The sequence below is a fragment of the Camelus dromedarius genome, chromosome 2 (assembly GCF_036321535.1).
Source record: "Camelus dromedarius isolate mCamDro1 chromosome 2, mCamDro1.pat, whole genome shotgun sequence".
Classification (NCBI taxonomy): Eukaryota; Metazoa; Chordata; class Mammalia; order Artiodactyla; family Camelidae; genus Camelus; species Camelus dromedarius.
Window position 1 is genome coordinate 106516558 of NC_087437.1, and position 22759 is coordinate 106539316.

The window sequence follows — 22759 nt, forward strand, 5'->3', positions numbered from 1 at the left end:
TAATTTGCTCTACAAATTCACCAACCCCTGTGGACTCCATGGTTTCGGTCAGATTCTATAGTTCCAGGTGAAAGCAAACTTCATGCTCCAGATCCTCCCTCTCAGGATCAGACTGGGTATGAGGTTGGTCTTACATGTTAGTTTTCCAAGTGAATTTTCCCATCGAAAAATTCTTACCCAAGATGGCTGGAAATATGTATACTGTTAACGTAAGTAAGCCGCATTACCGACCCCATAAATAGGTATTTTGAGGTGGCCTGAGAACTTAATCACTACAACACTGGAGAAATAAATACTGAGTCACTTACAAATAAATTTGGGGAACAATAACTGATTTGTTTATATTTAATCTTTTGAAAGACTTACCTCTTTTTCAATAAGGTCACAAAACAGAGCTCATCCCACAAAGAATGTTTCTCTAAATGCCTCATTAAGCAATAGGAGAACACTCCCCTTCTACCAAAACAAATCTCACTACCTACCAATCAGCAAAGTACATTAAACTGTGGATCAAATTTCTTTTGGAGGACCAGAGTTCTCCTTCCTTTTCTTCTCTTCAATAACTGTCATATAGTGTCCCCTAAGGACTTTTCAAGTAGGATGTATTTAATTCCTATTCCTGTTCTGCATTTCAAGTATCACAGGAGGGCTGGAGCCCGGAACTAGGCAGCCGCCAGCTGGTAGAAGCCCAGCCAGTGTGTGGGTCAGTGATGCATTACCTCTCTCCCTTTGCCCCCCGGGCTTTGCCAGACGAGCGTGAAGGCATGCCTGCCTGCAGGGCTGACAGAAAAACACGGTCCAAAATGAAGTGATGCAAGTGACCTGATATCCTAGTTACAATGAGTTCAAAACAATTCTTTTAAATCTTAAAAACATCAACACTTTTTACAAAAACAGTAAAAATTCAGAGCTCAACCTTAGAATATATTACTACATACATAAACCTTTCATTTGAATGGAAAATAAAGTGATTAGAAAATTTAAGTATCTACAGTGTCTAATACCATGACCAGCCACGTGTGACTACTGAGCACTTGAAATGTGGCAAGTGAGAATGAGCTGCCCGTAAGTGTAAAGTATGTGCTAGCTCTGAAGGCCTTGGATGAAAGAAACAAATGAAAGATTGCGAAATATGTCACTGGTAACTTTTCATATTGGTTACACATTGAAATAATAATACCTTGAATATATTAAGTAAATTAAATTTTAATTAAAACACTTGTTATTTTAATTAAATCAATTAAATAAAAATGTTGTTAAAATTAATTCACCTGTTTCTTTCTACTATTTTAAAAGTGGCTATTAGAAAGTGTAAAAAAATACATTACGTGGGGGAGGGTATAGTTCAGTGGTAGACTGCATACGTAGCAGGCACGAGGTCCTGGGTTCATCCCCAGTATCTCCATTAAATAAATAAGTAAACCTAATCACTACCCTGCTCCCTGCAGCCCCTAAAAAAACCCAACAAAACAAAACAAACAAACAAACAAAAAGAATTACAAAATACATTATGTGGCTCACATTTTATTTCTATGGGATAGATCTGAGCTAAAACACAAGAGATTCTGTAACATCCATTTATGGATCACATAGTCTTTACCAAAAGCTTTAAAATTTTTTTCTCAAATAAAAAATTCAATTTGGCCAATATTTCTTGAAGACTAATGAAACATATCCATGCTAGTTTGAATTCTAGCACATAAAAGGAGAAATGGCTACAGTTAATTGGAAAATAAGTCATAGTATAAATAAAAGAATACAGACGAAAAGCAAGGGCAGGAGAGGAAAGTGAAGTATTTCAAGGGGTAGTCAGAGAAGACTTGTAAAAGACGTACCTTTTCTGGTGAACGGTAAAAATTACATAAGATTTTACAGGTCCTGACAAGATACAGCACTTTAGAACTGACAAATATCTTGGTGGTTCCTTAACACCATTTGACAAAAATGGAAATACATTTTCAAAACGGGCAGAGAGGTGAGAACAAAAGAGAGAAAGAAATGGCCAAGGGTTTGGGGGTTTCAGTAGACAAGGTGAGGCATATGTGCAAGGCTGAAATGCAGGCTAGGGCCATGGAATAAGAGTTCTAAATGCCCTGCCTAGGAATCTGGACTTTTCTATAGGCTGCAGGAACCATCAACTATTTCCCACCAGTGTCAACAGGATTGAAAATGCACAACAGAAACATTACTAAGGCGTGGAGAATTCTCTGGGAAGAGAGCAACAAAGACTTGTGGGCAGGTAGAATGAATTCCAAGTCATGGGAATAGAAGTCAAGGTATGAATGAATCCTTTAAGAACACAAAATGCCCAGGGTAACAGAAGAACGTGAGGCACTGATGTAGTCGGGAGTTAAGAAGTTAGTCAAGCAGGAGGTAAATGATGATCTGAACTCAGGTGGTGGCAGTTCAGCAAAACAGCAGCAGGTAGAGGTGAAGGAGCGAAAGACAAGGGAGACTGAAAATAAAAGGATGGGTTGTGTGGGTGGGAGAATAAGCACATGAAGAGATACTCCACATTATATGTCATCAGGGAAATGCAAATCAAAACAATGAGATACCGTTACACATCTGCTAGAATGGCCAAGATCCAGAACACTGATAACGCCAAATACTAGGGGTGAAATGGAGCAACAGGAACTCTCATTCACTGTTGGCGGGAAGGCAAAATGGTACAGCCACTTGGAAGATAGTCTGTTGGTTTCTTATAAAACTAAACATACTGTTACCATGTGCTTCAGCAACTGAGCCCCTTCTATTTACCTAAAGGAACTGAAAATTTAGATTCACACAAAACCCTGCACACAGATGTTCACTCATAATTGCCAAAACTCAGCAACAACCAAGATGTCCCTCAGTAGGTGAATGGATAAATAAACTTTTTATACCTAGACAATGAAATATTACTCATCACTAAAAAGAAACAAGCTGTCAAGCCTGAAAAGACATGGAAGAACCTTAAATGCATATTAGTAAGTAGAAGAACCCAAACAGACAACACTACACACTGTATGAGTCCAACTATATGATAATCTGGAAAAGGCAAAACTATGAAGACAACAAAAAGATGAGTGGTTGCCAGGAGTTGGGAGGGTGGGAGAAATGAATAGGAGGAACACAGAGGAGTTTTAGTGAAAACACTCTGTATGACATTTGTAACGATGGATAGATGTCATTATATGTTTGTCCAAACTCACAGAATATACATCAGAAGTGAACCCCAATGTAAACTATGGACTGTGGATGGTAAAGATGTGTTAATGCAGGTTAATCAGCTGAAACAGATACACCACTCCGGTGGGGGATGCTGATGACGGGGAAGGCTATGCATGTGTGGGAGAGAAGGGGTATATGAAAAATCTCTGTACGTGCTGTCCAGTTTTGCTGTAAATCCAAAACTACTCTAAAAAATAATCTTGAATACATTTTTAAAAATTCAAGAAAGGAAGTGGAGGTGATCAAGTATTCAGATAGTGCATAATCATAAAGGGAATATGGGAAGCCAAGGAATGGAAGAAGGTAAAGAGAGATGTTGAGGTAGAGAAGAAAATTCATTAATTTATTCAGAAATCATGTACCAAGCACCTACCAACTCCCAGGTACCATATGCAGAAATTCACAGTGGATGACTGATGACTGAAGGGGTCACTTACAGAGCATTAAGGAGAGTGACGCTAGGAACCAAGAGAATGGAGCTGACTTGGATCAACTGCTATGTGGAAGGTGACAGGGCATCAAATAGTGATAATTAGGTGTATCTAGTAACACCGTGCTCCCAGCTGATGTTACAGCATGAATAAGAAATGGAATTAACTGGTGGGGTGATATGACATGCTACATCAACCTTAGAATATTCAGAAGCAATTCAAGGGAGAAATCAATTTTTCCCAAATAGGGAGGACTGATGAAAATATCTTTAGAAAATGTGAAGGGTATCAGTAAATCCAAGAAATTCAAATGGATACATAAAAATGGTTATCCTTGGGTCCATCCTGGTCAGAAAGGACCATTCCCCCCCACCAATGGAATAATGGACTAAAACCTGAATTGGGGAGGTGACTATTAGGTAATTAAGTTTATTTATTTACTTAGGGGAGGCGATTATTATGAGGGAAGGGTGAAGTCAGTTGGACCTGACTAGTGTTTTAGGTCTAAGATCAGAAGATCATATTCACAGAGTAATGTCAAAGCTGGTAACCACACAGGCGCAGTATTTCTAAGTGATGACAGAGTCCAAGGGAAGACGCTGTGGCAGACAGCAGAAGTGGCACATAAATGAAGGCGACTAGGAGGGAGCCAGCTAGCATTTCAGCTGAATGTCATCTTGGACGGTGATGTAACTAAACACAGAAATAAGTAAGGTGATTGTATGACCTGGTTTGTCTGAGTCTTTTAGTTAATGACTGTGGTCCTAGTGTCAAATCTGGTCTGGATGATAAATTGTGTAGTTGGCTAGTAATAGGTAAAGCAGTAAATTAAAAAAAAAAAAAGTGAAAGAACAGTACACTAGTGTGCTATAGTTTAGTGATGGTAACAAAGAAGACACATAGTAGTGGTATTACCAGAGAGATGGATATCAAAGAAGGTCGAGTTACTGACTGACAGTGATAAATGAAGGGCTTGAGGCAGGGGCGGGAAGCCCCGTGGATCTTGTTCCGGGATTGGTGAGAAGGGATGCAGGAGAAGAAAGGGCCACTGAGAGGGTCTCATACCATATGATGTTGATAATGGTTTCGACTAGGTCAGTAAATTGGAAGGAGTGTAGGAGGAAAAGATCAAGACACATCAAAATCTACCCTCAATAAAAAGTAGGTGCTTCAAGACATCAAAAAATACGTTAAATGGGGAAGAGGACCTGGCAAAAGCCTGTCACACTCAAGTAAAGCAAAAATACCCATTTTTTTCACTACAGAAGTCTCTCGTATATGCAGAATCATGAGTGGCCAGTCACCAACCTTGATTACAAGTCCACAGCCAGTTCTGTACGATTTTAACAGCAGCCATGGAACTTCCTTGGTTCTCTTGCCATTATTTGGGTTGTTTACTCAACATGGAGTCAATTCAGTGATGGGAGGTGATCAAGCATCCAACAGACCAGGGAGAAAGGAACTGGCTGCCCAACCTCACATTTCCCTTTTTCATGCCGATTATACCTGGGATCACGTAGTAAGAGCTCTGGTGACAAGAATTTTTTCAGGAAGGCAGCCTGAAACTTTCAAATCCAGATATGATTGAGGAAGAATATGAAAAAGCCATAGAAACAACAGGAACGAGGCAACTCGAACTTTTAGACCAGGTGGTAATTAAACCCACGCCAGTGGACGTTTCCACACCTGGCACATGGAACACAGGTGAGGGGACCAGCCATGGCCCAGGACGCAATGCTCAGAAGCTTTCCTAGTGAGGCAAATCCTGCTCTTACTGATGTGTCCTGCCCTGGGAAAGGGAGAGTTTATACTATTTAACTTTCAACTCTTAGAAGCATAAAGGAATATTGTAAGCATACTGTTGACTTTTCCCTTATTTCTTTCTCTTGTTTTTTTTTTTTTTTTAGAATTTGTTTGTTTAGCTTTATGTTCTGCTACATTGAATCCAATTTTTCTAAACCGAGTTAAGAGGAAGCACAAAAGAGCTTAGCTAACAAGAGAGTTGTGATAAAATTGGGGAAGAGCCACTAAAGAGAAGCCTGCATTATTAACTGGTAAATGACAAGGATACCTCAGTGTACATCAATTCTTATATGTCTGTAAAATATATATGTATTTTTGTAAAATTATTTTTAAAATTCTACAAAATATAGTATTAAAATATCTGTGTTTGACTATGTAAAAATCAGAAAACTTGATATAATATCTCTAAGTCTTATAATTCATAGTTAATGTTCTATTTGGAAATCTGTCACACTAGGGAACATCTGAGACAATACGGAAGGAAAAAGTGAAGTGATACATTGTCATCACCTCTGGGGAATGAGATAGCAGGAAACTGATGGCTGAATCAGATGGGCCTTTCTAACCCAAAGATTCTGATTTTATAATTTTATGACCTGAATATAAATGTTTGCCTTTAATTAAAAATAAGAATCTATAAATTATTATATATATAAATTATTTTGGATTAAGATTCCGAAGAAAAAGAGGTGAAAATGTATTTCTTAACAACCACAAAACCAAAGACAGTTAAAAAAACTAGCAAACATTTCTGAATGCCTCTGACTTTACTCACGAAGGGAAAGATGACAAAAGACAAAAATCCCCACAAAAACGAAACCCCAAAACCCACAAAAACCAAAATAAAACCTTTCTGAATGAAAAATCAGATTTAGCTAATGACTGATGAAGTAACTCCCAAATCCCCCCAAATTTTCTAAATTACAGACCAAAACAGAAGACCATGTTACTCACTGAGACCTCAGGTCTCTGTAGAACTACCAGTGACCTACTACATTATCAGTAGAATTTTGATCCCAACTCTTGAGATTAAAATAAAATAGTTAAAATTAACTCTGTGATGGCTGATCAATTATACTAAAATTAAATGGTAGGTCATAACCAGAACAGGACTTCACAGTTAGATTTTTTTTTTTTCCAAAAAATCAAACTTTGATGGGAGTGGGCAGAGATCCTTTAAATGAGAACTACAAAGACACATTCAGAGAAGAACCAGAACTATGTGCTAGATGTTCCAGCATCTACAAGACAGCAAACACAAAGGCCACCTTACCTTCCATCTGCATAGTCGGTATCTGCTCCACCCCACCAGACGTCCGAGTCATCCTCCTCTGCATCTGCTGAATCGATATTGTCATTTTCCTCAGCCAGCGGGCAACATACAAACTCCACCCCCCGGAACTTGTCAATTCCACAGGGCAGCAGCATGCCATAGTCATGCAGGTTGGTACTCTTCTCACTGCAGGTCTACAAAAGATACGGAGAAGACAGTGAGAGTACTGGAGTAGACGTGTTCGTTTTAAGAAAACCCCAATTAAACAACACACAGGCCCAACATATCAAGAACCAACTTCACAATGGAAAGAATCAATTTGCTTTTTGAGTGGACTGACAGCAGTTTCTTTAGCACAGACTACTTTGGTAACCTTAATTTTTAACTTTGTTACTTAATAAGAATATGTTGTTATACTGTAGAAATCAACAGAAAAACAATAGGAATAGAAAATAATTGGGAGCTAAGAAGTAGAAGAAACTTGAAGTGTGAACAGTCATCAGAGAAGCAATGCTTTCTGGCTTCATTAGCATATTGGGAAGTAGTGATGGTTCCATGTATGTATCCCCAACTCACTTCCACTTCCCTGACTTGAACCTATCTTAGAAATTTTAACTCTCTTGGCTCACTAACAAAATAACAATCCTGGGAAGAGAAGAAATTATCCTCTGCTATGCATCCAAACATATAGTCATTATCATTTTGCTTTCCTGAGATTTGCTAAATTCCCACAAATCCTGACTAACATAAAGTTTTGAAAGCATCCAGTACTGACAGAGGAATGATTAATAATTCAATGCATACAGGTAAACAATGAAATTTTACAGAGTGTAGATTGACCTCATACGAATTAGAGACATTTTGACTATGAGTAATGAAAAAAATTTTTTTTAACTCAAGAGAAAATGGAAAATGAGGATATCAGATGGGTACTGGATTTTAAATTATCTAGTTCATTTTCTTAAGATCAATAAGCTCTTAAACCTCCAAAACACATTTTTATGTAAAGAAAATGTTTTACAGCAAATTAAAACGTATTATTCTATAAACGGCAAAAATGAATTCTGAATCTTAAGTGGTGTTTTCTGCCTAACAGCTTTGGGCTATGATACAATGGTTAAATTGAGCTAGATCAGGGGTTCTCAACCTCAGGACTATTGACATTTTGAACCAGATCATTCTTGAGAGCGAGGGGAGAGGAAAACCAGTCCTGTACACTGAAGAATGTTCAGCAGAACCTTTGACCTCTAGCCACCAAATGCCAGTACACCATCCCTTCCAAATGTGACAGCCAACAACGTCTCCAGACATTGGCATATGTCCCTGGGAAGGGAGTGGGGAGCAAAACTGACCCCATTTGTGAACCACTCAGCTAGATAAGGGAGCCAAATTGTAGGAAACTGCTCTCATCATAGAAAATTATTCAAATTTACTAGGAAAACTTTGCAATATATCAAAGGGACAAAGCAGTTTTGAAAATAGCAAATTTCAAAATAAATAACATTTTATGCTCATTGTCTTATGTTTCTCATCAGCTTTGCCAAAAGCAGAGGTTTGCAAAGATTAGAATTGGTGCCACAGACTCACCCACTGTAGAACACTTGAGGTGGGAGCACCACACGGTGAGCACAAAATTGGATGGCACACCTTAGAAACTGAGTCTAACTGTAGACTTCATGTTGGTACTGGACAAGCTACTTCCTGTTCTCCTACCATAATTTTCCAACAGATAATAGGGGAAATGGTTAAATTCTAAAAACTTGGTATATGACAAAAGAAAACCAGAGGTAAATTAAGAATTTGAAAAAAGGTACGTTTTAAGGTTTCTAGAGTATAAGATTATAGTTTCTAATTTATAAAACATAATACAGAGATAATGAATCTAATACTCATGGATGGTTTTTTAAATTATGACAATAATAATAACTTATTTATCAACACAGCTGTTGCCTCAAAATACCCTCTTAAAATATTCATGAAGTTTTTTATTTTTAATAATGTTAATTTCAAAATAGTATTTGTCAACACAGCTGTTGCTGCCAAATATCCTCTAAAATGTCACTGTGCACAGTCCCTCGGAAATCTTCACTTTAAAAGGAGAAAGAACGTAGGGGCTAGTACCTCTTTGGCAACGGTGTGCCAGTGAAGATGGGTTTCACAAACATCCATCCTCTCCTGGTGTAAGAATTTGCACTTGTCGGGAACGAGGAGGGCATCGCTTACGAACTCGCCAACTGCAAGAGAGGAAAACAGCTTCATGTCATTCCGTCTGCATCACAGGGTCTTATCCCAAGGAAAGATGGGCTGAAAGAACTTCCGAGAAGTGGTACAGCTTTGAGAAGGATGAAGTAATCAGTCCAGGAAAGACTAGGACCTTGAGAATACTGAGTCCTGCTTCCTTAAGTTCCTTGTCACATTACCTTGATGGTTAAAATATTTCCTAAGTGTTTTAAATGAAATTGTTATTTAACTAACATGACTCTCTGAATGCAAATTAATGTTACAAAAAACTGCCATTCAACTGCAACAAGGGTTAAAAAAATACAGACTGACATACCTGGGTGATCATTTGAGAAGAATCAATACAAATAATTGTCCATTCCTCCTTCTTGGACATTTTAATCTACTAGTAGAAAACTAGTAGAAAATTTTCGTAAACTAGTAGAAAATTTAGCATTTTTTTTTTACTTCCTTAACAAACAAAATCTACATACGCACATATGTGTATTATATATTTATACATAATACACAAATACACATAGAGTTTAATTCAATTAAATTATGAAAACTGCTCCTTAGGTATCTGCTATTTAAAAAAACTGACTATCATGTAAGTTATTTCTAGCACTGCTGGTACTGTAGGTAGAACAGTATTACATAAAGTCCTATAAGAACGCACTCTCTTGTGAGGGTGAAAGTTGGATAATTACAATATAAGGTGTAAGCTCTGAGCTTAATTTTTATTTACTTTGCTCACCACTGTATCCTCAGCTTTCAGCATGGATTCTGCACACAGTAGGCAATAAGTATCTTGATGAATGAAAAAATTAAATTTCTGTTAAGAGAGATAAAGAAAGCGCTAGACCAACAGAGTGACCAAATCTGCCTGAGTGCCCTGGGAAAGACCTCAAAGTAGCAATAACACTAGAGATGAGTCTAAATGGATGAGCACAAGGTGCCATGGGGGAGGTGAATGGGAATTTCAATGTAAGGACAAGGAGGAAGATATACCTCAGTGGTAGTGTGTGCTTAGCAGGTGCATGAGGTCCAAGGTTCAATCCCCAGTACCTCCACTGAAATACATCATAAATAAATAACCTAATTACCCTCCCCCCAAAAAAATTTAAATAAAAGATATAAGGACAGTATCTATCTTGTTTAACATTGTACTCTAATTCTTGGCCCAGTTCTGGCAAACGTAACCATGCTGGCTGGATGGATGGATGGATAGATGGATGGATGGACGGATGGCAAGGCACTCCAAACTGAGGGAGACTTCTGTGCAAAGAGAGAAATAAAGAAAGGATAAAGCATATCCTATCTGTAGAAGAAGTAAAAATCCATTGTGGCTGGAACACAAGGTAAGCGGAGGAAAAAAGTCCAAAAGTAAATATGACTGGAGAAATATGTTGGGCTCCAGTTTTAGAGTCTATGGTTTTTGATACTACTTTGCAGGCAAGATAGGCCAAAGGATATTTGAAACTGAAATGACATTCTCAAGTCTGATTTTCAGATACACTCTGTAATCAAGTGAAGGATGGACCGGCGTCATGAGATCATGAAAGCAAGGAGACCACTGGGTAAGGCACTGCCATCCTTCAAGCAAGACATGCAAGAACAGATTTAAACCAACGACTCCAAATAAGCAAGGAATACAAGTTGTTTATACACACTGGCAAAGAACACTTTTTTTCTTTCATAGTATGCTACGTGAAATTTTCTGAAATGCTACAGAAAGAGATAATGGTCCTAAGAAGGAAAAGACAAAAAAAAAATTTCATTCCCTTTATAGAAAAGGGTCTTTAAAACTCTCTTTCTATAGAGGTGTTCACACTTTAGTCTGTTTCTAACACAAACATGCACGATGTCTCATGATATTTAAGTGTTTATTTTATTTTTTGGCCTGTTTTTGTTTTTATAAGCATTTACTTTAATAAATAATATTTAGATAAAAATCTAAGCAAATCGCAGGGGATAAAGAGCCTCTCATCTTGTCATTCCTTGAGTCTCTGAGACACTTGGTACCCACAGCATTGTACTGTGAGTTACAGAGAATACAAGAATTATGAGACACGGTGCCCCGAGGGCTGCAGATGGTGCTTGGTGGGGAAGGAACCCATGGGTCCTGGTACCTCCTCCACGGAGTGACTGGCTCCATGTGCATCACTGCATCTCATCTCCATGACAGCTGGGTGATTCATTTCTTATAACATAAACCTCATTTCTCAGGTGAGAAATGCCTGCCAAGAAACAGGTCTAAGGCCACCTACCTTCAGGAGATTATAACCTAGCCCCAGAGAGAAACAGTATGATATAAATTATAAGGAAAGAAATAACATAACAACGCAAGTGATGTTACATTCTCCTTTTTCTTTTATGTAGAATACTACAAAACAGAACAAAAAATAGAACTACCAAAAAACCTGAACTACAACCCAGATGAGTTGGGAGAATGGAAAATAAAAAAGTAACCTCACCCAAAACTGACACACCTTTTTCCAAGTGGACTCTTCATGGTTTTTCAGGGCAGGCAATCAGTCTGAGCAGGAACACCTGACACCTGAGGCGTCCCAAGTTTCAAGGCCACAGGAGGCCAGAAGTGACCAGTGGCCTGAACACGCCTGCCTGATTTATTAGCTCTGGTCAGTCAAGCCATATTTACAAATGTCTGAAATACTACGAAATGTGTTTCTATTTTACAAGTAGTTATTTGGAAAGATTAAATGCCTGGCCCAAAGTTATTAGTCAGTTTATGAGACAGTCAGGAGAAGCTATCGGATACTCTCAATTTTGTCCTGAAAGAGTTCTTGCGTTCTTGTGTGTTAATTTATAAAAGGATATTTGATTTTTTGTTTAATTTGGAAAATAACATTTCATTTAGTAGTGTGAAGATGCTCTTAGGTTTGTAACATTGCACATGGCCAGGAAATGTATGTCCCTAAAATGGAATTCCTTTTTTAAAGGAATAATACTGGTTATTTAATAGTCCCTCAGGACTAATGGCAAAATAGAAGACTCATTGTTCTCCAACATTAAAATAAAATTCAGCAAAGACTCTGTGGTTTTGTAACCCTGCTTATATTATTTTCAAAACTGATGGAACATATTAGCATGTTACACATCAGAAATTCTAAGCAATGAAACCACAAAAATCTTTAAAATTTCTTTGATAAGGAATTCAAGAGGAATGGTTAAAAATAAAACAAACATGGTTTATATTTTCTCTTTTTAATTCTAAATCATTATTCTTAAAAATCTATGCTATGGCAGGGGACATGAGGGAACTCTGTACTTTCCAAACAATTTTGCTATGAACCTAAAATTGCTCCAAGAAATAGATTTTTAATTTAAAAAATCTGACAGTATATACTTGGAGTTTCCATATAGAAGCATGCATATTTTAATTTTTAAAACAAGCCTTCTGTCTATTCGGTTTGATCCTCAGGTTAAAAAAAAAATAATTAACAGAATTCAAGTGAAAGAGACCAAAATAAATTAAGTATCATAATGAGAAATCCTGTTCATGTTTATGCTGAACTTTAGGAAATTTGGCACCATTTAAACCTAGTGGTTAAATTCAATATACACTGTGCATATTTATTGATAATCATTTAACCTGGCTTCTTGTTTTAAAAATTCACAATTTATATTATACACACACACTCCGATTGAAAGGAAATCTTCAAAGCTAATGAACAAGAGCCATGCTTGGCTTCCTACTAAAAAGTCTTGGCAAGGTGAAGAATAATGCTGAGTTCAGTCGGGACTCTGCGGGCAGCAATCCACCGGCTCTTTGGTGGTCTTCGAGAGGATTGTCTTGCTCAAATTACCTCCTTTTGCAGATGGGAAGAAAAGCACCCAGGTCAAGGGGCCTACCCAGGGAGCCAACTGGCAGCAGAACTAGCCTGAAAGTCTGGGTCTCCGGGCTCTCAATCCAAGTACAGGAACTCAACTCGCTGTCATCAAAAGTCCAGTCGAAATGGGTTATTTGGCTAATTCCCTTTGGCTTTTTATAAAAGTAGACTCACTTATAGATATAAAATACTTTTAACATTAGGATCTACAATGTGGTCAATTTGACAATAAAACTGGACTTAAATTAGCTATCAAACCATATAAAACAGTTAAAAATGAATTCCGCTGCACTGAACAGAACACATGATAAACACAGAGGAGAACGCATGACAAACAGGAGCTTGAAGACGCGTCTTACTTCTCTCCCCCGAAGAAGTCTGGTACTGAGCTGCAGCTGTTCAATGACACCCTCAGGGACTAGGTGATTCCTGTCTGCCCGCACTTCCCACATAGCACCTTGGCTTTTGTCATCACATTCTGCGGTCAGAAAATGACCACAGAAACTTAAGACTTCATATCGAAGTTCCAGATGGGAAACAGGAGGAACAGACTAAGGGAAGAAGGTTTTCTGTTTGTTTTATCCCTATGACAGCTTTGCCGTTTTACACGGGAGGAACACTCTCCCCACTGTCTACATCCTATAAGCCAGAGCTGTGTTATTTGGCCACACTGAGCTGCAAGAGAATCTGCAGTAAGTATTTTTGGCTGAGCCCACTGTCACCATGAATTTAAAAAATCTAGAATTCTTTTCAAAAGGAAGAATTGGGAATGGATGTTAAACAGACAAGGTGCAGAGTCTCCCACACTATGAAATTTGAAGATAGGAATCTGTTTTTCAATTTTCAGCTGTTTCTTTACATTCCTTTTCAAAAGACAGATACTTTCAGGAAAAAGAAGAATTAAGAGGAGAAAATGTAACAGCTAAAACCAAAGGGTCTGTGACTTCACGGCATAGAAATGGGAGGAAAGGAAGTCAGACGTAAGAGCAGAACTTCTCAAAACTGAGACTGCTGAATTTTTGAGGGTCGGCATTGGCTTGAAGAGATGAATTAAGAGATTCCAGAACCATCCGTATGTTCTTCAAGACACAGATCTCAGATGAATAAATGTTTCTGCGAATTCACAAAGACCGACACAGTGTTGGCTAGAAACATCTGAAGTCTTTGGATTTCTGTCCAAGGTGTAACCGCCCTTCCTTGTTTCTCAAGCGTTAAAGGAAAGGGGGCGGGAGAATGTTCTGGCAATGGAGTTCCTGGAAAATGGCAAAAATGGCCTCAGTCTCCTCCTTTGTACTCTGCCCAACTGTGAGAAATGAGACGCAACCCAGGTCTGGCTCTTGAAGATCAGATGTCAACAGTTCCGGTAATTCTGAACTCTGGGCCTGGCACTGCCCTTAATGCTTTGGGCACACCCTCTCAGGTGGTACTCAGAACCACACACCGAAGCAGCTACAGTGATGTCACTTTGTAAGAGAAGGCGGTGAGACTGAGACGTTCCACAATCAGCGTAGGTCACACAGGTAGTCAGTGGTGGAGTTGGGAGACTGAAATGAGTTAGTACTCATAAAGCACTCAACTCAGTGCCCACAACACAGGTGCTCAATAAACTATTCTGTTATTATTATTACTATTATCTTTTCCCCTATACCCATGTCATCAACCATATATGCTTCTCCTATTAATAATAATCAGAGTTACTGAGAACTGTAACAGCGACTCTTTATTGTTTACTGATCACCTACTATGCGCCTACTGAAGGCAGTGGGGTTTTATTTTCATTATGTTATCACCAGCCAGTTACAGTTCTATAGATAAAATGGCATTTGGGTATTGCTTATGACGTGGGAGTAAAAAATGATGCTCACTGTGGTGGGGCGGAGCCCCCAGGAATGTAGAAGTCGGGGATGTGAGAGACCAGCGCTCTCACTTTTTGCAGTGGGCTTGGGCCGTGGCTGTGAGGGAGTTTCCTGAACCCCTTTGATGCTCACCATCCTTCATGTACTAACTCTTCACTGCTTACCTTCCATTTTTCCTTACTGCTGAGAATACAGCAGTGGACTAAAGAGAAGAAATGAAATCAGCTGCTAGTGGGTAAAAATAAAGAAAAAAAGTAAAAGTGAATGTCAGATGGTAATAAACAGATGAAGGGATGGCGGACTCTGGTGGAAGGGGTGAAATTTTAAACAGTGGTCAGGGAAAGCATCACTGAAAATACGACATGTGAGTGAAGACCTGAGGAAGTGAGAGAACAGGCCATCCAGATCTTGCGGAAGGAACAAGTACAAAGGTCCTGAGGCAAGAGCGCACTTTGTGAGTGTACAGAACAGCACGGGGACCAGTGTTGTCAGAGACAAATGATGGAGAGGAAGTCATTGAGCGAGTGACGGAGTGAGAATGAACTGCACGGAGCCTTAAACATCGCCCACACCCTGGCCAGTGCTCTGAGTAACACGTGAAGACTCCGAGTAGTCTTCTGTGTGACTTATTCTTGCCTGAGGAGCCAAGATTGAAAGGAGGAAGACCAGGGAGTGAGCTGTTGCAATGATCCAGCTGGGAGATGACAAGGCTTAGACCAGGATGACAGCAGCAAAGCTGGTGGGCATAGGAAGATTCTGGGTATAGTCTGAAGGTAGAATCAAAAGGATTAAATGAGGGGCATAAGGAAGGAAGGTCAAGGATCTTATTGGTTCCACTCCAACAGCCTGAAGATGCTTTACACTGAAGAGGACAGAAAACAATTAGGCAAGATGCTCCTAATCTTTCCTCATGCACGTGCAGACGAGGAGATCATGTGCTTATTAACTTTTTACTACAGTGCTACAGACACGCGCATCAGAATGAGAATTGGAGACAAGTGTTACTCAATTTTTAATGTTATCATTTCAGACTCCTCCTCTACATTTTTTCTTGAATTTGCTCATGACACACTGATATTCTGTAATTTTCACAAGTTAACAAATAGGCTGGGAAAGTTTTCTGGGAGGCATTTGTGTTCGAGAGATGGGAAGGATTCTTAGAGAAGAGACCAAAATACTTCTTAACAAACTTTTCAGGTGATAGAACTGTTATGGTTTTTGCTCCAGAGAGTAGGTAGTTAGTTACCGGGTTCTCAAGGAGGACACTAAGGTACCTGAGCTTATTGTTGCTTCAAAAAGTGACTGTTGCCATCAATCCAACATTTCACAGTAACTCTCAGCAGTGAGAACTGACAGATGGCACTCTTTGAGATCAGAACCATTTGCCAGATGGCAGAAACTACATGGATCAAGATAAGAAAAGGTAAAAGAAGTGAAAAGAACAAGTTTCCCCTAAACCCTCTGTCTGATTTTTTTCAAGTGAATGGGGCCCAGTCTCACATATATTCACAAATGGCAGATTGAGTACAAGACAGAAAGAGTTTGACCCAGACTCGGACTAACACTGCTCTCAAAATGATGAAAAAAGTGCAAAAAACACATGATGAAAAGATAGGAACAAAAGAAGCATTTGTTAGCAAGATTGCCGCTTTTCCAAAGCCTCCCAATGGTGCGAAGTGACCATTCTGAGGCTGCCAGGCAAGTGCACAACTGAACAACTGTGTGAACAGAAGGTGGATGGTGGCACCAGGTTTCTCACTGATAGACTGAGAATTTACACATAAGCAAGGGGCGGAGGTAGAATGATCCAGATGGTAACAGATGAGGGTTGGAGACATTGGGATGAACTTGTATTTAGCTTAATGTAGATACAGATGATTAGCTATAGAAATATTTATAGATACAAACAATACAGTGGGCACTGCGCACAAATACTGTGCCTCACTGTGCTGGCTCTGCTTTTTTTCTGCCTAAAAGCAAAGGCATTCCAGTAGCAATGAGCACACCTGGTGCCCAGATTGCAGTTTTTAATATTATTCTCCAATAAAAGGAACCAGAGCTCCTTCGAGAAATAGTGAACTCCAGAACTGGGGCAGAAAATATATGAGATGAGTCTGGAGCATCTTGTGGAGAAAAAAATAAAGGAGAGGGGGTTTCAAATAAGCACAGAAGCCAATGGAAAGAGCTCCCCATGGCCAAAACTGGAACAACTTGAGCAATAATATATACAAATAATTAACAAAGTAGTATTAGATTAAAACACAAAATATAAAATAAATATCTATGAATCAAAATGACTGAATACATAAGTAAATGGGCAGAAAGAGGCAAACCTGGGCAGAATTCCAGATAATCTCTGTAGATGCTCTGCCCTTGAGGAGAAATGCAGGCTACACATAGTGACTCGCTTTCAAAGAGATCAGCACCACCCCAGCCAGTGATCAAAGTCACCAACAACAGTGACATGTCACAATGATGCGACGTGCCCTTGAGGTGACGGGCTGTAAAGGGCACTTTACCTCTGTGCTCTTCCTTCAGAAAACACCGAACCCCAGGCTGTGCATGAGAAAATTCCAACAGAGGGGTATCCAACAAAATGCTTGACCAGTGCTCCCCCAAACTGACAAGGTCATCAAAAAGGAAAGTGTGAGAAACTGTCATGGCCGAGAGGAGGCTGAGGAGACCTGACAGGTAAATGCCACGTGGTGTTCCGGAGGGGCTCTTGGAACAGAGAAAGGACCGTGGGTCAAAACTAAGGACACAAATAAAGTATGAATAAAGTACAGGCTTTATTAATAATAATGCATCAAGATCGGTTTATTAATTGTAACAAATGTACCACATTAACATAAGATGTTGATATTACGGGAAACTGAGTGAGGGGTTATATGGGAACGCTCTGGGCTATCCTCTCAATTTTCTTGTAAATCTCAAACTTAAGGTACTGTCTGCGAGTACATTTTAATAGGAACACACCTTTCTGCTTCCACATTAACATTCTGGCATTCAAACACTCTCCATCAAATTACTGTCAACTGAAAAGAACCAGCATTAAAAAGATCTTCACGAACGTGGGCTTGTCTATGGCACGTAAAATACACCCTATTTTAGACAAAGCTTGGTTTTAGATTTTCTTATCAAATCTTCTCCTTGTCAATAATTTGTGTAATGTGTGGCATACAAATTCTTTTAAAACCTTACAGAATTTCAGAATAATCCCACATACGTCAACACTAAACGAAATTCTTTGCTTTCCAACGTTAACCTTGTCTTAGAAATGTAACAGTCACTGATCACAGAATTCAATTCCTCTTTACAGATTAGGCCTGATTTCTGCCTAGCTAATAACGGAAGCGGGTTGGACTTTCCTGACTCTGCTGTAACGCTCACTAGTTCAGCAAAGTGTTACAACAGTCCACATATTCTGAATCATGCCTTCCTCACCAACCAACCCAAGATTAGTTAAGTTTTACATGCTTTTTCTGTTGCCTCTTTTTTTATTGTGTTATTACTCATATTGATTGCATTAATAATGGACCTTTTTAATTACTTCTATTTGTAATTATTTCAACATCAGTTAAAAGATGGAATTAGGAAAATAAAAGCTATTAAATCTTTCTAGGTCAGGAGGTTCTCAAACGCTAACGTGTGCTTCGGAGTCACCAGGGATGCTTGATCAGACTGCAGATCCATCCCCTTCTGGCCCCAAGACCTGGACCTGACCTATGTGTGCTGGGATGGGCATGAAAACACACCTCCCCAGAGGGACTCGGATTCAGGTGGTTCACGGACCACACTTTCAGAAATGACGCTTGGGGCAGGGCTCCTCAAGCTTTAACATGCATCTGAATCACCTGGGGATCTTGTTAAAATGCAGTTTCTGATTGGACGAGTCTAGGGTGGGACTGATGCTGCTTTTCTAACAAGCTCCCAAGTGATTGGATTCAGCTGTTCCTTCAGGTAGCAAGGGTCTACTTAAGATAATCCATTATTACTAGTCTTATTAAGGTTTTTTTTAAGTTACAGGTTATTGCATTATGAAACACTTTTTAGGATGGTTTGTCTTTTTCTTTTTAATTGTGGTAAAATACATACAACATAAAATTTACCATCTGAATCATTTTGAAGTGTACAGTTCAGAAACGTTAAGTGTGTTCACACTGTGCTGAAATCCATCCCTAGAACTCTTCTCATCTTGCAAAACTGGAACTCCGTCGCCCTGGCACCACCATTCTACTTCCTGTCTTCATGAACTTGACCATTCTAGGTACCTCCTGGGAGTGAAATCATATACTACACTTGTCTTTTTGTGAATGGCTTGGTTTGTCCCTTTTTTTTTTTTTTTGAAAAAATAATCAAACCTTTCATGCCTTCCTTCCATAAGCCTGTGATGGTGGCACTGCCACCTTTTCACACATCCCTAAAAGTCAAGTTGCTTCTATTTTGTCTTTGCTTCTTTAATCACAGAAGGTATCACAAAATAAGATAGAATTCTAGATTTGGGGCCAGAAGGGGAGAAGACAACACAATGACTCAAGAAATGGAGTTATTTCCACACACGAAAAGGTGAGGCGAGGAATGCCTCCCAGCCAAAGAGGTTCAAATAGGATGAGAGACAAGTATAAAAATGAAAACCTAACACAATTTGGTTGAGCTTGAAGAAATGATCTCTACTCCCACTGAGTAATTCTGAACACCCCTATGTACCCAGTTCCACTAAGGTTACAAAAGAACTGAGACACAGTCCTGCAGCCAAGGGCCTAGAGCAGCCCCTTCCAACAGAAATATAACACGATCCACATCTGTAGTTTTAAATTTCTAGCAGCCACTTTAAAAAGAAATGGGTAAATTTTATATCATACTTTTTTTAACCCACTGTATCCTAATTTTAGCATTTCAATGTGCAATTCACGTAAAGAGTTATCACTAAGACAGTCTACATTCCTTTCCCCTACAGACTAACTCTCCAATATCTGATGTGTGTATTCCACTTACAGCACACACCACTTTGGAATGTTCCAAGTGCTCATTAGCCACACAAGGGCTAGTGGTCACCATTGGGCAATACCAGCTTAGCATCAAATTTTAAAGATCAGTACTATTGTTCAAGGAGTAATAAGTTGAATGTAGACAGGCTGAGGTGATGGGGGAAACTGAATCCAAAGATACATGTCTAAACAGAGAAATAAACCTAAGACTGAAGACACTAAGAAGATTGTATACCCAGTTCTATATGCCATCACAATACCTTACGTCTAATCACTGGGAGGGCTATTCAATTTGTTACGACCGTTAACCCTATTACCGGCAAATGCCACTTCTTCCCTCATTTCTCTTTTTGTAGTTCTCACACTATAATTTGTATTTATGAGTGTGTGATTGATTCACATGCAGAAATCTAAGTCAGGTTTCCTTCAGACCTACTTATCTTTAGCCTAGTTCTGTCTTCTGTACACTGGGAGATGAGGTGAAGAGCCGATATCACAGAGATAACCCACTAAATTCTCTTTTTCGTCTCTTGGAAATGCAAACATCCTCACTGGCTGCTTTCTCCTGATACTTTCTTTTCTTTCTGACTTATTAAAAAATTCAAAGCCTGATGGGTTTTAAAGATGCAATTAATTAGGGTTAAGTGTGGGGCTTTCAAAAAGCCACATAATTGCGAACAAAATACCAATCAGGCTGATGTATGAGGAGGCAAGAGAACCACCAGTTATTACCAAAGCCTTAAATTATACAGAGAGGTAAAAATATACAGTGTTTTTTTTCCACATACCATACTCAGAAACCCATGCGTGAGGTAGGCTACCATCAAAACAGGGAAAGGCATTTCCACAGATAAACTTCTCAACAGAGTCGTGGACCATCACTTTCAAGCCCCCGACTTGCTCTTTCCAACCCATCACCATCCAGCCTTGCTTCAACAGCCTTCTGCAATGCTTCTTTCAAGATCAGTAGCAACAAATGCTCTTCTCAGCCCTCAAGTCAGTTGTCCACTCTCTCTACCGTATCACTTTCTTTCTTAAGTTCAGTCTTTCCTAGGAACACTTGGTCTCCCATCCTCTATCTTAAGCTAATCTTTCTTTCCCTCTCGCCGACTCACCTTTTAACAATCCTGATTATGAAGTAAGACTCTGTCCTCTACCCTCTGCTCTTCCTCCCTCACTCCGATGTATCATTCATGCCAAAGGCGTCCACAGTCTCCTCTCCTCTCCCCTCAGTGTGGACCTTTCAGCCTACATTTCCATTCCCTTGCTGGACACCCACAGAGAGGGCATCACTTTTAGCAAATGTACTACATTAGAATCAAGTACCCACTGACCCTCCACTCCTGGAACTGTACCCAAAGAACAAGAAGCAATTCCTCATTGGGTCCAAATCTATCTTACGTGGAAGCAAGAGAAGGGAATAGAATCAACATTGAACTTTTTTTTTTCCATATACAATTTACTGCTGTTTTACAACTTATAATTCCAAAGGCTTTACAATATCACATTTTTTAACTTGTTTGTTGGTATAACTTTAGTGGTTCCAATCAAGGAAGGTCACATGTTCTAATCCATTCTGCCAACGCAATATGTAGGTAGTTCTTCTTGTAGCCGGAACTCGGCAATTTGTTTCCTCTAGGTCTGCTGGGTATTTCCTAAACTTTATATCCTCTTTCTTGAATCTGTTACTTTGTAAGGTGGCTTGGGTTTTGATCTCTCACAGTTACATCCCAGTGATTTATGAGAGGCACTCTTGGACTCCAATCCCTCTTGCTTGGCCGTGGTATGTTCCCCTTCAGACCCCACAGTGACTTGACAGTCATCCTGTCCCCTCACCTTGTAAACCACAGGGGTGCCCTGGTGCTCACCATGCTTTCACTTGTACTTATTTCTGGCAGCCAGACAATAAGCTGGAGAGGGAGAGAGTGCTCAGGTGGCAGCCTGATTATCCTGCCCATCTTGAGATAAAACCTTCCTTTGGAAGATGTCAGACTTCTTTGGAAGACGACATCTTCTTTGGAAGATGTCAGACTTCTGTGGGCTAACTTCTTCAAGGAGACACTTCGTCATCTCACACATTCCATCAACCTTCCCTTCCAACTCAGAGTCCTCTGAATCCTCAGGAAGCACCATGCTCAAGGCCATGTTCTTCCTCAACTAATAGACTGTCCTAACATTTGAGACGTTGCTCAGGTCTTCTAGCTTCCTGCCTTTTACAGTCTTTAAATTAATCTTTGCAGTTTTAAAGTTCTCGTTATATATCTCCTCAGTCTCATTACTTATGATCATTTTTTTTTTTTTTTTTTTTTTTGGTTTTTCTCATGATTCGCTGGTTTTGCAGTCTGGGGATGACTCTCCCTCTATGGAGGGCATTTGCTCAGGAGGTGTATTGTTCGGACCACACCAGCTCCTAACACACTGGATGGCCTCATCCACTTTGTTGACCTGGACCAGCCGAGGAGGGGGGGGCGCACCCCCTGGGGTAGCTATTATGCTTGCTCTATCTCTTTGTCTTCATCTGGGTTCCTACCCCCACTGACATCTGCTCCTCTCCCTTTCCCCTGCTTTCTGGGGAAGGCTCGGGGGATGTCTCAGACTGTGCATCACACCACCACAGCACTCAGCATTTTGAGGAAGTCGAAAATGGTGGTGCCTGCGGAACAAACTTACTTGGTTGCTAAACTCAGGTCTCCGTTCCCACTATACTATGCTTCTATTTTGCTCATAAATATTTATCACTGATTCGTGTCCCTATCCCCATGGGCTCTTCCTCTACTCCACTCAAACTATCCATATTCCTGAGGGTGGATCTCAGATTATGTCCCATGTAGAAGTGTTCCAAAATTCTGAACTCCAGTGAACCATTTCCTGAGTTAAAAAAAAAGAATTATCCATCTAGGTCTCCCCTCTGCTTTTCATCTACTACAGCTACTCATCATGACCCCATGTCCCTGGTCTCTGCATCACTCATTAAGGTTAGCAGAGGAGTTTCAATGCCTCCATTCCACTTCCTGGCACGTCTGGCCGAGGACCATCAACACGTACACTCACCATCTTTGCTTATAACCAGCTTCTACTATGTGTTCCTGATGCCCAGACTCGGTTGTTCCACCTCTGTTCC

General features: G+C 39.7%; 1 protein-coding gene across 6 annotated transcripts in view; it reads right to left on the reverse strand.

The window, feature by feature from the left end:
- The window catches only part of APP (amyloid beta precursor protein), a 259277-nt gene that overhangs the window by 144523 nt on the left and 91995 nt on the right, over window positions 1-22759 (reverse strand). For all 6 annotated transcript variants that reach the window (XM_031458271.2, XM_031458279.2, XM_031458292.2 and 3 more), the window contains exons 4-5: window positions 8842-8954; window positions 6721-6914 (exon numbers count right to left, since the gene is read on the reverse strand). In XM_031458271.2, the coding sequence (XP_031314131.1) occupies window positions 6721-6914; window positions 8842-8954 (307 nt within the window). The remainder of the gene's footprint in view (window positions 1-6720; window positions 6915-8841; window positions 8955-22759) is intronic.